Source organism: Opisthocomus hoazin, chromosome 4 (assembly GCF_030867145.1).
Source record: "Opisthocomus hoazin isolate bOpiHoa1 chromosome 4, bOpiHoa1.hap1, whole genome shotgun sequence".
NCBI lineage: Eukaryota > Metazoa > Chordata > Aves > Opisthocomiformes > Opisthocomidae > Opisthocomus > Opisthocomus hoazin.
In genome coordinates, this window is record NC_134417.1 from 93941561 (window position 1) to 93957891 (window position 16331).

General features: G+C 51.0%; 1 protein-coding gene across 6 annotated transcripts in view; it reads right to left on the reverse strand.

Moving 5' to 3' along the window:
- SCAP (SREBF chaperone) overlaps window positions 1-16331 on the reverse strand; it is a 78194-nt gene that overhangs the window by 37656 nt on the left and 24207 nt on the right. For all 6 annotated transcript variants that reach the window (XM_075419983.1, XM_075419978.1, XM_075419980.1 and 3 more), the window contains one exon: window positions 13609-13825. In XM_075419983.1, the coding sequence (XP_075276098.1) occupies window positions 13609-13730 (122 nt within the window). In that variant the 5' untranslated portion in view covers window positions 13731-13825. The remainder of the gene's footprint in view (window positions 1-13608; window positions 13826-16331) is intronic.

The window sequence follows — 16331 nt, forward strand, 5'->3', positions numbered from 1 at the left end:
TCCGTCACCCTCAGAGGGAAGAAGTTCTTCCTCGGGTTCAGCTGGAGCTTCCTCGGCTTCAGTTTGTGCCCATTGCCCCTTGTCCTGTCGCTGGGCACCACTGAAAAGAGCTTGGCCCCGGCCTCCTGACCCCCACCCTGCAGATATTGAGAGGCATTTCCAAGGTCCCCTCTCAGCCTTCTCTTCTCCAGGCTCAACAAGCCCAGCTCCCTCAGCCTCTCCTCGTAGGGGAGATGCTCCAGTCCCCTCACCATCCTCGTAGCCCTCCGCTGGACTCTCTCCAGTAGCTCTTCATCCTTCTTGAACTGGGGAGCCCAGAACTGGACACAGTACTCCAGATGAGGCCTCACCAGGGCAGTGTAGAGGGGAAGGAGAACCTCCCTCGCCCTGCTGGCCACACTCTTCTTGATGCACCCCAGGATCCCATTGGCTTTCTTGGCAGCCAGGGCACACTGCTGGCTCATGGTTAACCTGTTGTCCACCAGGACACCCAGGTCCCTCTCCACAGAGCTGCAAACAATGGCAGACTGCCTCTTGTTCTTCCACTGCACACCCCAAGAAGAATCTGCCTTCACCTTCTCTACCCCCTCCCGATAAGTAGTTGCAGGCCGGCAGTAAGATCATGACTTAGGGCTGAAGATACCTGGTCTCCTCAGCCTCTCCTCCCCTGTGGTACCCCGCAGCTCCCCACTCCGACAGCTCTGCTGGATACGCTCCAGCACGTCGATGCCTTCCTCACACTGCATCTTCCTTTCTGCTGCAAGGACACGCTGCCTGACTCATGTCCAGCTTCTCCTCTGCTGCAAAGCTGCTTTCCAGTGGCCTCACCCCATCCCAGGTGCAGGACTCTGCATTTGCCTTTTTGCCTTCGCTGAGCTCTCGTCACTCCATCTTCCCAACGTGCCAAAGCGGCTCTGAATGGCAGCCGTGCCCTCCGCCACACCGGGAGAGGGACACAGGAACAGCTGGGAAAGGTGGATGCCCTCAATTTCCACAGCTGGCTGCAAAACAACAACCTGGCCGTAACTGTTTTGTCAGTATTGAGCGTGTCACATCAAGCAGTTCTGGATTCTGCTATGCCCGTTCTGTGCTCGAGGCCACACAGGAAGGGCTTAACTTGCCAGCTTACATACCACAGAAACTTAGAAAAAAAAGTATTTCCATGTTTTAAAAAATACTAGCCTCTGGAGATGGTTGTCCCTTGCTCCATCATGCTGGTTCTCAGCCACTCGTGTATTTAAATCCAAATAAAACCGCTTCGCCACCAAGAAACACGCCTGCTGCTGGCGCGGAGCGGAGACACGTGTCAGCTCCTCCACTACGGAACAATTTCCTCCCACATACACACCGGCTGTCGACAGGAGCCTTGGCTTTAGCTACGGAAGCTACCTGAGAAGTTGGGAAGGAGGAAAGTTCATCTGAACAACGGCAATTTGTACGCAGCTTCCAGTGGGCTCGGGGTTACACGAGGCCTCGGAGGACGGCGCAAGGCAGGACAGGGTGCCCGATGGCAGCTAACAGGAAGGTTTGCTGAGAATTCAGTATTTGTTTTCTCTGTTGTTAAAAAAAAAGGTTAATTTTCTGTAGAGGGGAAGAAGCGAACCACTCCCATCCTGAAGTACAAGTCACCTCCCAAAATACTGGACACAGCAAATCCTAGCTCCTTAAAGGCACTTCTGAATGACCGAGGGGTTTTGCTTTGTGCAGTCTTATTTTTCACGTTAGGATTTTCAAACTTGTCCAAAAAATTTGCAAGTACGTGCAAACGCAATGGAGGAAATAGTAAACGGCGTTTCTTGGAAGACTTGAGGGCAAAAACAAAATTTTTTGGAGGAAAAACATAATCTAGAGATGTCTGTGCGCTGCTGAGGACCATATCCTCCTGCAGCCGTCGGTGAAGCAAGGTGACCGAGACTCCCATCGCCCACCGTCCTCTTCAGACCTGTTGATATCTGAAACAACTTCAGCAACCTGATTAAACCATGAATATGGAACAGAATTTATGCTGCAGAAAAAGACCTACATGCTCCCTGCAATCCATATTTTTAAACCATCCCTACATCAGGCAAGGAAGAGGAAGGCGGCACCTGACACTGCCGCTATTCAAACCGTTTGCCTCTTGCTCGCGTGGTACAAAACAGCGTCAGAATTTCTCGATCCAGCCTGACGCTTTCTGCAGGTCACACTGCTGGGCTCCATCAGCTTCCTCTACACTTCCACGCTGCTCAGTCAATAAAAGCCATGTTGCCAAGTAACACATAATTCTTTTAATTTCCCTGTAAGCTAATGAGTCCTACTACTCATCACTGCTAAAGACAGGGAGGCACGATGCTTATCAGTCACGGCTCTGCTCTCCTAGGTTACTACCTTCATCAGGAGCAAGAGCTTTTAGCTTTGGTGATATTGTCTTTGTATTTTGAAAGAGGGCAGATTTAGATGAGATATTAGGAAGAAATTCTTCCCCAGGAGGGTGGTGAGGCCCTGGCCCAGGCTGCCCAGAGAAGCTGTGGCTGCCCCCTCCCTGCCAGTGCTCAAGGCCAGGTTGGACGGAGCTCTGAGCACCCTGGGCTGGGGGAAGGGGTCCCTGCCCATCACAGGGGAGTGGAACTGGGTGGTCTACAAGGTCCCTCCCAACCCAAACCATTCTGGGATTCTGTATTTTACTGAGACTAGAAGAGCTGTGGCAGCTGTGGTATTAGAAGACACTGATGTGCGCCCGTCAGGAACAGGGCTTCCTGCCAGCCTGCCAGGCTCGCACACGAAAAAGCTGGAACTATTTTTTACTATAATCCCCGTTTTCAGCATCTGTCTTCAGAGAAAAGGCCCCACAGGAAAGCCACGTTCAAACAATTTAAATAAAAGGCTAAACCAGACCCTGCTGTCTGTACGCACCCATGCTTAGCCCCGAGCGCCCTTGCCGCAACGCGATCTAGATAGCGTCGGGTGCTCACGGGATTGTTTCGCAGCAGAGCTCAGGAACCAGACCGACGACTGGGACACTTTTCCAAAGCTCCCTCATCTTGAGCCCACTGCAACATAAATATACATCCCCATAAGGGAAGCAGGGACGTATATTTACTTATATCACAGTGATATTTGAGGATTCATGTTTATGACAGGTTTCCAGAATGTCTGATGTAAGACCACACAATGTATGCATTCTAGATTATATTTATTGTAAGTTATTGCAATAAGAAGCTAAAATATTAGGTGTTGAATTTATTTAGCCTCATGCAGGCACTTGATACCAGCTATCTAGTCAGCGATACCCGAGACAGACTGACAGCAGAGACAAAAACAGGGCAAATGAGAAAGAACCACCCAACGACAGCAAGAAATTCACTGGACCTACTGCAGGCATCAACATGAAGGCATTTTTTAAGTAAAGAGATACTTTAAAAAACCAACCCAAGAGCTGCTGCAGAGCTGCTAGGAGCATCCTGGCTGCCCACAGACACCACACGCTGCGAGGACTGCGACAGGCCTAGGTCATTGCCACGAGCACTCCCCACCAAAGGGGAGAACCGCTCCAAGCGAGTGACAGCGCACCCTGACACCCTCCTGCAAATCCAAAAATAAAGGAAAAACAGAGCATCTACAAGTTGGCATCGCCAAATTCAAGCGAGAGTACATTTTAGTTACCAAGCATGAGGCAGGTTCATGCAAAAAATGTTCACCCAGCTACTTTACATATTTTCAAGACAGCTTCGAGGGCCAAGATGGAGACCTGCCAGGTCAGCCCGAGGCAGCTGGCAACTCGGCAGAACTGCAAACCCCACAACGGCGTGTTCCTCCTCCTCAGAATCAAGGTGGAGATCTCCACCGCCCCACAACAGCCTTCTGCTGGTGAACAGGAAGGAAAGTAGAGAGCTGCCAGGTCTTGGGTAACAGTGAAGGTGGTGGTATGTTGCCTTAAAATAGCTACCACCTCCGTTTTGCACGCTGCAGGAGAAGTTTTTAGCCTGTTTCCTGCCTAAACTGTCACAAAGACAGAACAACGGAAAACCCGTTGCTAATGAGATAGAATTTGATAAAAAGGGACTTGCCAGAGGGTAGAGCACACCAGCTATCTGGCAGCAACAGCTCCCTTTTAAGCCTTGCTAAGGGCATGAACAACATGTCTGAATAAATGACACTTGCTTTGCCCAGTTTCCCACTGACAAGACCCTCAAAAACCTGCACGGGGAAAGTAAAGATTCCCCTCGCTCTGCGCTGCCAGCTTCCTTTTTCTGTGAAGCGGAGTAGAGGTCTCGTTGCTTCTGGTTTCTCGTTGCTTCTAGTTTCATCATGCGGTCCCAGAGGAGACCGCATTCTGTGGGGATCTGGACCATGAAGGGTCCGACAGCAGCTCAGCTCCTCCGGTTATCACACAAGATAATACAAGCCTGTAAGATACTGAAATGTTCTTTCAAGGAGAAATCTATAGAATCACGGCGTGGTTTGGGTGGGAAGGGCCCCTTCGAGGCCACCCAGCCCAACCCCTGCAGCGAGCAGGGACATCTTCAACGGGATCCAGCTGCTCTGAGCCCCGTCCAGCCTGGCCTGGGGTGTTTCCAGGGATGGGGCATCTCCCACCTCGCTGGGCAATCCAGGCCAGGGTTTCACCACCCTCACTGTAAAAAAATGTCTTCCTCATAACCAGTCTGAATCTCCCCTCTTTTTGTTTAAAACCGTTCGCCCCTTGTACCGCAAGAGTACGCACACACACAAAAAGGCTCTGGTTCCAGACAGTTCCACCGTTCTCCAGCAGCAGAACCCAGCACTTCAGCAAAATAATGAACACCTGCAAAGACTCACCCTGTTTAATTCTCCTAAACTGGCTTCCCAGGGTAAATTGTTTGATTTTAAAGTCTTTAACTAAAAAGTATTTTTCAGAACTACACAGCGAATTCAAATTTACCCTTCTGACCAGATTTAGAGGCATCACCGTTCACCTCTGAGCTGGGGAAGAGGAGCGACTGCTCTCGTGTCCGACAGCCTTGCGCAGCACCCTCACTCTGCGGGGCGAAAGAAGCGACACACGCAGGTTTGTAGCTGCAAAGAACAGGAATGTCTCCTGAGGCAGATTCACTGGTGGACGACAGGGTGACCATGAGCCAGCAGTGTGCCCTGGCTGCCAAGAAAGCCAATGGGATCCTGGGGTGCATCAAGAAGAGTGTGGCCAGCAGGATGAGGGAGGTTCTCCTTCCCCTCTACACTGCCCTGGTGAGGCCTCATCTGGAGTACTGTGTCCAGTGCTGGGCTCCCCACTTCAAGAAAGATGAAGAGCTACTGGAGAGAGTCCAGCGGAGGGCTACGAGGATGGTGAGGGGACTGGAGCATCTCCACTACGAGGAGAGGTTGAGGGAACTGGGCTTGTTCAGCCTGGAGAAGAGAAGGCTGCGAGGGGACCTTTGAAATGCCTACAAATATCTGCAGGGTGGGTGTCAGGAGGATGGGGCCAAGCTCTTTTCAGTGGTGCCCAGTGACAGGACAAGGGGCAACGGGCACAAACTGAGGCACAGGAAGTTCCGTCTGAACATGAGGAAGAACTTCTTCCCTCTGAGGGTGACGGAGCACTGGAACAGGCTGCCCAGGGAGGTTGTGGAGTCTCCTTCTCTGGAGATATTCAAGACCCGCCTGGACAAGATCCTGTGCAGCCTGCTGTAGGTGACCCTGCTTCGGCAGGGGGTTGGACTAGATGACCCACAGAGGTCCCTTCCAACCCCTACCATTCTGTGATTCTGTAAATGGGGTGATGCAAATGGAAGTCACGTAGAAAGGGATACATGGGAAAACAAGCAGTTAACTAGCAAGCTCCACCAACAGCTAGCTCAGCAGAAAACCCTCGCTGTGAAGTCAAGACGTGGATTTTCAGACTTTTAGAGAAAGAATGAGTCATTCTCGCTTTTACTTTGTATATTAATTTATTAACAAAAGCAGATGTGCTATGTCTTGTCTATAGGTGAGATTAAAAATTGCATCTGCACAAAATACTCCCAGGGTTAAAGACAGGACACATCCACACAGCCCGTAACCGACACTCCGGGGAGACCGTGCTACCTGATCCCCGACGCCCGACCTCTTCAGACCAGGAGAAGCGCCCGCGTGCCAACTGTCGTCACACTGATGGAGAACCAGAACCGATGCTGCATTAACTTGTGGACCACGTGGTTTATTTCAGCTTTTTAAAAAGTTCTCTGAACACAAAGATGGTCATGTGTTACTGAGGTGAGGGGAGCAAAATGAGAACCACCGAGTTAATTTCTTCTGTAGCAGAGTTCTACAAGCTCTCCTGATTCCGGGCGCAGAGGAGAGGACTCTGTTTAACCTCTCTCTCTTTCAAGAATTCAGGATATAGGATCCACCCTTGCCTGCTTGAACAATATGATGTATTATTAACCACGTTTACGGCTGAAGAATACAGAATGCCTCCTTTTTGCTCTACTACCTTCTCCTTTTCCCCCTCAGTTCTTCAGGGACAGGGACTAACCCTCTCAGCACGCCGAGGCTGTTACTAGCTCCTTCCCTGTTGATAAAAGTCAGCATGAAACCACTGGATCACTTGTGTATCCTCCTTCCTCATTAGAACAACCTGTAGTTCCTACTACTGAATTGGCCCACGCTTGTTTCAGACACTAAGCTGCGTTACTACGCACACAGCGCTGAGGGTCTCTCATCAACCACGTTGGACAGAAACGCTGCCCAAGTGAGCTTCGACCCCGAAGCTGGGCCTTGTTTTTTTCCACCAGCTTCTTTCCCCAGTTCAAGAAAGATGAGGAGCTACTGGAGAGAGCCCAGCGCAGGGCTACGAGGATGAGGAGGGGACTGGAGCATCTCTCCTAGGAGGAGAGGCTGAGGGAGCTGGGCTTGTTCAGCCTGGAGAAGAGAAGGCTCAGAGGGGACCTTGGAAATGCCTCTAAATATCTGCAGGGTGGGGGTCAGGAGGACGGGGCCAGACTCTTTCCAGTGGTGCCCCGCGACAGGACAAGGGGCAACGGGCACAAACTGGAGCCGAGGCAGCTCCAGCTGAACCCGAGGAAGAACTTCTTCCCTCTGAGGGTGACGGAGCCCTGGCCCAGGCTGCCCAGAGGGGCTGGGGAGTCTCCTTCTCTGGAGATATTCCAGCCCCGCCTGGCCGCGGTGCTGTGCAGCCTGCTGTGGGTGACCCTGCTTCGGCAGGGGGTTGGGCTGGGTGACCCACAGAGGTCCCTTCCAACCCTGACCATGCTGTGATTCTCCAAATTTCAGCCCATTTCTCACTCATTTTTGCAGTGAGGTGGACGAGATGAACCAGTGAAACCCATCCTACGAAAATGGAACGCTTCTGAAGAGCACAAACAAATTAAACCCTGTCAGTAAGGCGGTGCCAAAGACCGTCACTCAGAGTCCTCACTATACGACCGCAGCACAAAACGCAGACGAGACACTCGGTGGCCACCAGCGAGTTCCTCATGCCGGCCACCAGAAGCTGCCGCAGGAGGCGGCCCGCAGACAGCACCCAACCCACGCCATGTGCTGAACGCACCCCACAGCCGCCAGTTCTGCGTCCTGGAAGGCTGTTTGGATGGACGCAGTCTAAAACGAAGACACACACAGCTTTCTGTGCTGCGTCAGACCAAGGGTCCATCTGCCCAGCAGGCCTATTCCTTACAGCGGCCAACAGCCACCGCCTAGGAAAGGCTGAAGAAGAGGGCGAGCATACAATGAATGAGATGCACACCACGGGACAGACTTCCAGGACTTCACTTCAACCTGAAGTGAGTTAGTGGATTAGATAAAAATTCATTTTTCCAAATAACTGATACAATACTTTTGAAGTTTCTTGCTCTGCCCCACAGCCAGCCAGCAGTCATTGAGATGACTGTTGATCACTTCTGTCTTCCCGTTATTTCATATCATTTTCTTGGCACCCCCCCTCCCCAAAAAACTATAAAATTTTCCTAGATCTGATGAAAAGACTTGTTCAGCCGGATTCTGGCGCAGTACAGTCTGAAAAGCTACTGAATACCTTGCTCCAGGTTTACACGGTCGTAGTCCCTGCCCATTTGTTACGGGATTAGCGTTCAACAGCTATAGTTGCACAAGCCACAGAGCTAACAACTTTGTGCAGCCACACACCACAAATATAAGATTATTCCACACAGAGCAAACAAGGAGGAGGCATCTCGGACTCCCAAGGGTATTTATCAAGTTCTCACTATAGAGAGCAGCACCTGAATTTGAGCTCTGGCAAGAAAATACCCAAATATTAGTAAAAGGAACCTGGCACACTACATATTCGGTAATGTAGCTTCATTGTAAGGGGATATAATTCGGTTTATTCCTTGTTTTACATGCATGAACAATATGTGGACTGCAACTGCAAAGCTACCTCGCCCCAAGGAAACAGGAGCGATTCTCAAGTCGCTTGATAGCAAGGATGTGTGTTCCCTTAAGCACCGCTTCCTTTTCCAGCAGAGGGAAGGAGGGACTCCTAACACCTTCATAAATCAACACGATTCTTCCACTGGAGAAACCGAAAAGGCAACTTCGAAACAATTCTCCTGAGTTGTTCTGCCTTGCACAGCTCCTTTCTAAGCTCCACGGGCAGACTGAAGAGCAGAGCGGCAGAACGCCAGGCAGCTGGGGCTGGAAGGCAGCTCTGGAGATCGGCTGGGCTAAACCCGCTCGCAGCAGGGTCGGCCACAGCAGGCAGCTCGGGGCCGTGCCCAGGTGGCTTCTGGGTATCTCCAAGGACTCCAAACCTTCACTGCCTCTCGGGGATACCTGCTCCAGGGGTTAACAACCTTACAGGAAAAAATCATTTTCTTATCACAGATTGTATCATGGAATGGTTTGGGTTGGGAGGGACCTTATAGACCACCCAGTTCCACTCCCCTGCCACGGGCAGGGACCCCTTCCCCCAGCCCAGGGTGCTCAGAGCTCCATCCAACCTGGCCTTGAGCACTGCCAGGGAGGGGGCAGCCACAGCTTCTCTGGGCAGCCTGGGCCTCACCACCCTCACAGGGAAGAATTTCTTTTTGCCTCAGTCTTCACTGGCAGCCTCTCTCCTCGCCCCTCCCCAGCTGATGGACTGCAAGATGGGGACCAGAGTAGCAAAGCCCTTCCCACTGTAAGGGAAGACAAGGTTCGGGACTACCTGAGGAACCTGAACATACAGAAGTCTACGGGACCTGGCCAGATGCACCCCAGAGTCCTGAGGGAATTGGCTGGTGTCGCTGCCAAGCCACTCTCCACGCTGTTTGAAAGGTCATGGCAGTCAGGAGAAGGCCCTGGTGACTGGAAGAAGGGAAACACTGGGCCCATTTTTGCAAAGGGTAAGAAGGAGGACCCTGGGAACTACCGACCTGACAGCCTCCCCTCTGTGCCTGGGAAGATCACGGAGCAGATCCTCCCAGAAGCTGGGCTAAGGCACAGGGAGGACAGCGAGGTGATTCGAGACAGCCAACGCGGCTTCACCAAGGGCAAGTCCTGCCTCACCAACCTGGTGGCTTTCTACGATGGCGTGACCAGACCAGTGGACAAGGGAAGAGCTACGGATGTGATCCATCTGGACCTCTGTAAAGCCCTCGACACAGTCCCTCACAACATCCTTCTCTCTGAACTGGAGAGAGACGGATGTGATGGGTGGACTGTTCGGTGGCTGAGGAATTGGTTGGAAGGTCACAGCCAGAGGGTAATGGTCAACATCTCGACGTCCAGATGGACGCCGGTGACAAGTGGTGTCCCTCAGGGGTCCGTACTGGGACTGGGGCTGTTTGACAGTTTCATCAGTGACCTAGGCAGCGAGATCAAGTGCACCCTCAGCAAGTCTGCAGATGACACCGAGCTGAGTGGGGCACACCAGAAGGACAGGATGGCATCCAGAGGGACCTGGACAGGCTGGAGAGGTGGGCCTGTGGGAACCTCATGAGGTTCAACCAGGCCAAGTGCAAGGTCCTGCACATGGGTGGGGGCAACCCCCACTATCAATACAGGCTGGGGTGAAGGGATGGAGAGCAGCCCTGAGGAGAAGGACTTGGGGGTGCTGCGGGGTGAGAAGCTGGACATGAGCCACCAATGTGCGCTGGCAGCCCAGAAGGCCAAGCATGCCCTGGGCTGCATCCCCAGCAGCGTGGGCACAGGGCGAGGGAGGGGATTCTGCCCCTCTGCCCCGCTCTGCTGAGACCCCCCCGGGAGTCCTGCGTCCAGCTCTGGAGCCCTCAGCACAGGACAGAGCTGGAGCTGTGGGAGCGGGGCCAGAGGAGGCCCCAGCAACGATGCGAGGGCTGGAACCCCTCTGCTGGGAGGAAAGGCTGGGAGAGCTGGGGCTGGGCAGCCTGGGGAGGAGAAGGCTGCGGGGAGACCTTAGAGCAGCTGCCAGGGCCTGGAGGAGGCCTACAGGAAAGATGGGGAAAATCTTTTCAGCAGGGCTTGTTGCGATAAGAGAGGGAGCAATGGCTTTAAACTAAGAGAGGGTGGATTTAGACCGGATGTAAGGAAGAAATTTTTTATGACAAGGTTGGTGAAACCCCAGCCCAGGTTGCCCAGAGAGGTGGGAGATGCCCCATCCCTGGAAACATCCCAGGCCAGGTTGGACGGGGCTCTGAGCAGCCTGATCCAGCTGAAGATGTCCCTGCTCACTGCAGGGGGTTGGGCTAGATGGCCTTTAAAGGTCCCTCCCAACTCAAACCATTCTATGATACCACGATTCTTCCTCATATCTCATCTAAATCTCCCCTCTCTCAGTCTAAAGCCATCACCCCTTGTCCTGTCACTCCAGGCCCTTGCCAAAAGCCCCTCTCCAGCTCTCTCGCAGGCCCCTTCAGGCCTCACAGGAGAGATGCTCCAGACCCTTCAAATTTTCATGGCCTTTTGCTGGACTTGCTCCACTAACTCCACATCCTTCTGTTGCTGGAAGCCCAGCACTGGACACAGCACCCCAGGCTCAGCCTCACCGGTGCTGCGCAGCAGGGAAGGATCCCCTCGACCTGCTGCAACGCTCTCCCTGACGCAGCCAGGACACCGTGCCCACCTCCGCCATGGCGGCACACAGCAGGCTCCTCTTCACTCTGGTGTCCACCAGGACCCCCAGGACCTGCTCTGCAAAGCTCCTTTCCAGAGAGCTGACCCCCTCTCTGTACCTGGGGTGCCTGGGGTTACTCTTCCTTTTGCATCTCTTTGTGTTGAACTTCACGAGGCTCCCCTCTGCCCGTGCAGCCATCTGGTGCATCAGCCACTCTTTCCAGTTTTCACCCAGCCACTTCATCCAGTTTCCAGTTCATGACAGATGAAGTTTGTATCATCTGCAAACTTGCTGAGGGTGCAGCCCACTCCATCATCCAGGTCATCAATGAAGAACTCGGACCACAGGCTCAAACTACGAGGAAAACTTGAAGACTTCACCCCAAAACTAAACTTCCAATAAATATTTCAGAGTGTCCTATGCACGGCCATCCTGTCAGAGCCAGTCTTATCACGCTGAAATACTCAAGTGTAGAAGAGCTGCACTCTGGAACCGTTTTGACCTAGTTAGTAATGCCACTTCTCAAGCCAGAATTAAAACCTAACTAACACACCATAATACAGAACAGGAACTGAAACATCCCCAAAAATTGATTCTAAAGAGGGAGCACTTTAGCCACACTTCAGTTTTTTTCCCAGGGTACTCTTGCTCCCGATGGGTGTCACAGTATTTTTAAAACCCTGTCTCTCCTAGGGCTGTCATTTGCTTTTCTAATAAGTTACTGAAAAAGAACTTCAAGAAGTTTTCATTAAAGAAATGTGTTCTTTCATTAAAGAAAACACAAACTATTCACTTTATGCCTGATGGGGTCTTGGACAAATTTCTGCAGCCTAAAGGTAACCAATAACTGGAGAGTCCTCAAATACCAGCACTCAGAAATGCAGACACTTCCACAAATAATCTAATCTAAGCTGGCTAATCCGCCAAAGACAACCTGGTTTGAAGCCTCACAGCTTCATGGGAGACACCTTAAATCACACTGCTCTAAACAGACGAGTAAAAGGACAGGACAGACACCAGTTCTGACCCAGTGGGCACAAGGTCCCCAAGAAGAACGAGGACAGCTGCTGGTAATCCTAGATCACATTTCCTCCCGTCCGGGAAATCCTAAATTTAGGAAAAGGAGTAAGCATGCAGTTTTTATTTTGATCCCTCCCAAAACAGAACACTTGTGTGGATTAACACTTTATACCGAAGCAGGTGTCTTGCATTCCTGCATTTACCCCAGCAACAGCACCTGAAAGGTAACTGAAAATAGGAGCCTAATGCCACTGGAAGTGCTGATGAAGCAATTTGCAAGCAAGAGCCCTGGGGTGTGGCGACTCGGGGCTCGCGGTGGAGTTCTGGTTTGGTGAACGCAGGCCTGACATGTGAAAGCAGCACCAGCAAAGCTGAAGTCAAAAGACAGAGCTGTAACTTGCGACCATTTCAAAGATAAACAGAAGGTAGAATCCGCTTGCTTGGACCTTTAGAAGCTTCGTATTTCTACAGCACAAGAGATCTGAAAATAAAACTGTTATCACTGACAGTTACAGGAATTCATGTGAAGCAGTGAAAAAAAAATCAGGAAAGCAACACCCCGATTGCTGCTCACAACCTTGAGGAGCCACAGGCATGAGAAGTGATCTCACAGGTTTTCAATACAGGAAAATAATCTTAGAATCACAGAATCATTAAGGTTGGAAAAGGCCTCTGAGGTCATCAAGTCCAACCGTCACCCCAACACTCCCACGCCTGCTAAACCATGTCCCCAAGGGCCACATCCAGACGGTGTCTGAACCCCTCCAGGGATGGGGACTCCCCCATTGCCCTGGGCAGCCTGGCCCAAGGCCTGACCGATCACTTCAATACTGTCTAACAGCAGATGTGAAAGCAGTCTGTCTTACCCTCAGCGATGCTCAAAGAAAAATTTCCATCTGTATCTATATCAACACAGGTGAAGCTCTTCTAAAAGCTGAAGAGTAGATCATTACATCAGGTTTATTTTGACCAGAAGAGACACGATATTTAGAATTAAAACCTTGATGACAGAATCTGTCTGGGCACGTGTCTGTGCACGGATCTGAGCACAAAAGTTTTCTCAACTCCAGCAGTAACAATGCCTCATTGGAAATGATTAAGAAGCCCCTGTAACATTTCTGATCACGATAATACATCCAGCTGCAACTCATATCCAAGTAAGAGGCCATAAGGACAGTATAAAATTTACAAGGACAAACAACACATGCGTGCCAAGGCAAGGGCTGAAAAAGAAGAGTACAGGCTTCAGGGATAACAGAACAGGCAAGCACGGGGAGAAAGATCAACTTTCCTTCTCCCCATTTTTAATTTATGGCTTTGGAGTCCACCAGCAGGTGTCTGAGTATCACTTTTATTTTATTTATTGCTTTACTTCATTTATTCAATTAGTTTTTAGTGTTCACTTATTAGACCACATGAAGATACTTAATTTCTGTCTTTTTTTTTTTGCCCCACACAAAAAGATGACAAAAATCTACTATGTATTGAAAACAAAAAAAAAAGAAGAGCTTTTGGGAAAGCCCACACGACAGGGAAACCTGAACCCGTTCACGGCGTTGCTCTGCAAACTCCACAAAGCAGCAGCACCCTACGAGACTTACCAGCAGGCCAGAATACAGAGAGCAGTGAAGAGGATGATGGGGATGGGGTAGGAAGCACACAGCAGCCCGTGGTTGTAGAACGCCCGCGATATCCTCTCGCGCAGTTTTTCAGTCAGGGTCATCCTCAACGGTCGTCACCTTGCTGCCATCCCGGAACACAGCAGCGGGTCGGGCAGTCCCAGCATGTGCAACGCTTCAGCGAAGGCACCGTGTCCAGCTAGAGACCGGAAAGGAAAACAGCTCATGAGACAAATAACTAAATAAAAGGAAAATCAATATTACCAACTTCTTTTAGAAAGACTTCCAGCGCTGTAAGCCCTCAGAAGGAATGGGAGAAGACGACACCTCACATGGAGGACTTATGAGCCTCCAGGAAATTTGCTCAAATTACCGGGTTTTGCCTAGGGGAAGGAAGGGCAGAAAACATCGGCAGAGAACGAATGCCAGCCGAAGAGACGTCAGGCACCGCTGCCGTGAGCTGCTGGTCAGAGAGCCCACGCAGGCACGGAGCTAGGAACCAAACCGCCTGCAAGGAATCACAGAATGGTAGGGGTGGGAAGGGACCTCTGTGGGTCATCTAGTCCAAGATTTGGAAGGAAGCAAAGGAGCTTAGCAGTAAAAGAATTAAGCAGCACACCGAGGAGCTGCCAAAACGCCAATTAGAAAAGCAGGACTGAGGCTGGCTGTCAGCAGCACGGTCTGAGGGAAGGGCTCTCGACACCGACTGCGGCGCTGCCGGTGCTTTCACCACCAGCAACCCACCAGTAACACCAGGGAGATCGGAACAGGCTTCGCAGCTCGATCCACAGAACGGTATTTTTGCACGGGGAATGAGGGAGGGAAGCCTGAGTAGCCACAGCTCAGAAGACTACGCCAGAGTACACCACGGAGTAAAATAAATTAATGAGCAGACTGCTCGTCAAGACGCATTCTGACTTGACTGCCAGTCTGATGACCAGGCTGTTTACCGAGTGCAAACTGAATTCCAGATGTCAGAACTGGTCCACCTGAACTTGCAATTTGATTTACAAAGTATAAAAAATTCAATATAAAAAGCCCTAAGAAAAGGTTAAGATAATACATTACAATACAGCACAAATCAGATTTCTAGGAAAGACGGAGCACTAGAAACCTACCCTCTAACTTTATTTATTTAAAAATAATCTCAGGCTAAACGCAAAGCAGGTGGCTCACAACAGTGTGCTCGGAAGCAAAAGGCTTGAATGCAAGACAGATTTTTTTTTCCACAGTTCAAAGCTACGATTATCCAAGATTTTTATCCGAGAGGAAATAAATACGTTTTTCCTGGCTTCCCCAGAGTAAGACAGGGACAGTAAGATACCCACAGCATATGAAATAAGTCATTTTGTCCACAGGAAAACGCCATTAATGACTGTGCCAGAGAATTCAACACAAGACCTAAACCCAGGCTACCCATTAAAACAAGTACAGGCTTGGGGTGGACCTGCTGGAGAGCAGCTCTGCGGAGAGGGACCTGGGTGTCCTGGTGGACAACAGGTTAACCATGAGCCAGCAGTGTGCCCTGGCTGCCAAGAAAGCCAATGGAATCCTGGGGTGCATCAAGAAGAGTGTGGCCAGCAGCACGAGGGAGGTTCTCCTTCCCCTCTGCTCTGCCCTGGTGAGGCCTCATCTGGAGTACTGTGTCCAGTGCTGGGCTCCCCAGTTCAAGAAAGATGAAGAGCTACTGGAGAGAGTCCAGCAGAGGGCTACAAGGATGGTGAGGGGACTGGAGCATCTCCCCTACGAGGAGAGGTTGAGGGAACTGGGCTTGTTCAGCCTGGAGAAGAGAAGGCTGAGAGGGGACCTTATAAATGCCTACAAATATCTGCAGGGTGGGTGTCAGGAGGATGGGGCCAAGCTCTTTTCAGTGGTGCCCAGCGACAGGACAAGGGGCAATGGGCACAAACTGGAGCAGAGGAAGCTCCAGCTGAACCCGAGGAAGAACTTCTTCCCTCTGAGGGTGACGGAGCCCTGGCCCAGGCTGCCCAGAGGGGCTGGGGAGTCTCCTTCTCTGGAGATATTCAAGCCCCGCCTGGACAAGGTCCTGTGCAGCCTGCTGTGGGTGACCCTGCTTCGGCAGGGGGGTTGGACTAGATGACCCCCAGAGGTCCCTTCCAACCCCTACTATTCTGTGATTCTGTGATTAAAACCAGTAAATGGCCAATGACATTCTGAACAACTCGCCTTCACCATCTTGAACGCACAGAATACTAGAGGACAAGGTCTGCTAGGTTCATGCAGGCAAGAAATCCATTAAGGGTTTTTTATACATATCTAGCTTAGGAATTCTGTAAGCCTCAAACATTTCGAAGCTGGGGGAGCTATCACAGGTGCTGCTGTGTTTCATATCCTTTCCGAAGCGTCCACTTTCAGCTACATGGGAGAGAGCCTACAGGGGAAGGCAAACCCTAAGTACAGCCATTACGCTTTCAATTTGGCATTAAATTCTATTCAATGCCCACAGGACTATTATAAAATGATCTACCTACTCTTTTTCTCCCCAGTAATGCAACTAAAAATAATCAGATTTTAGCAACAGAAGCACCAGTACGCTGGCCTAATGACGAAACGGAAAAACTGGATACATATTTTTGCTCATACCTTTCAGCAAGGCCCTACCTCTTTCTGTAAGAATCAATCTCACTTTCTCAGTCCATCTCTGTTCGCCTGCAGCCCAGCACCAGCACGAACGTTGCAGGATT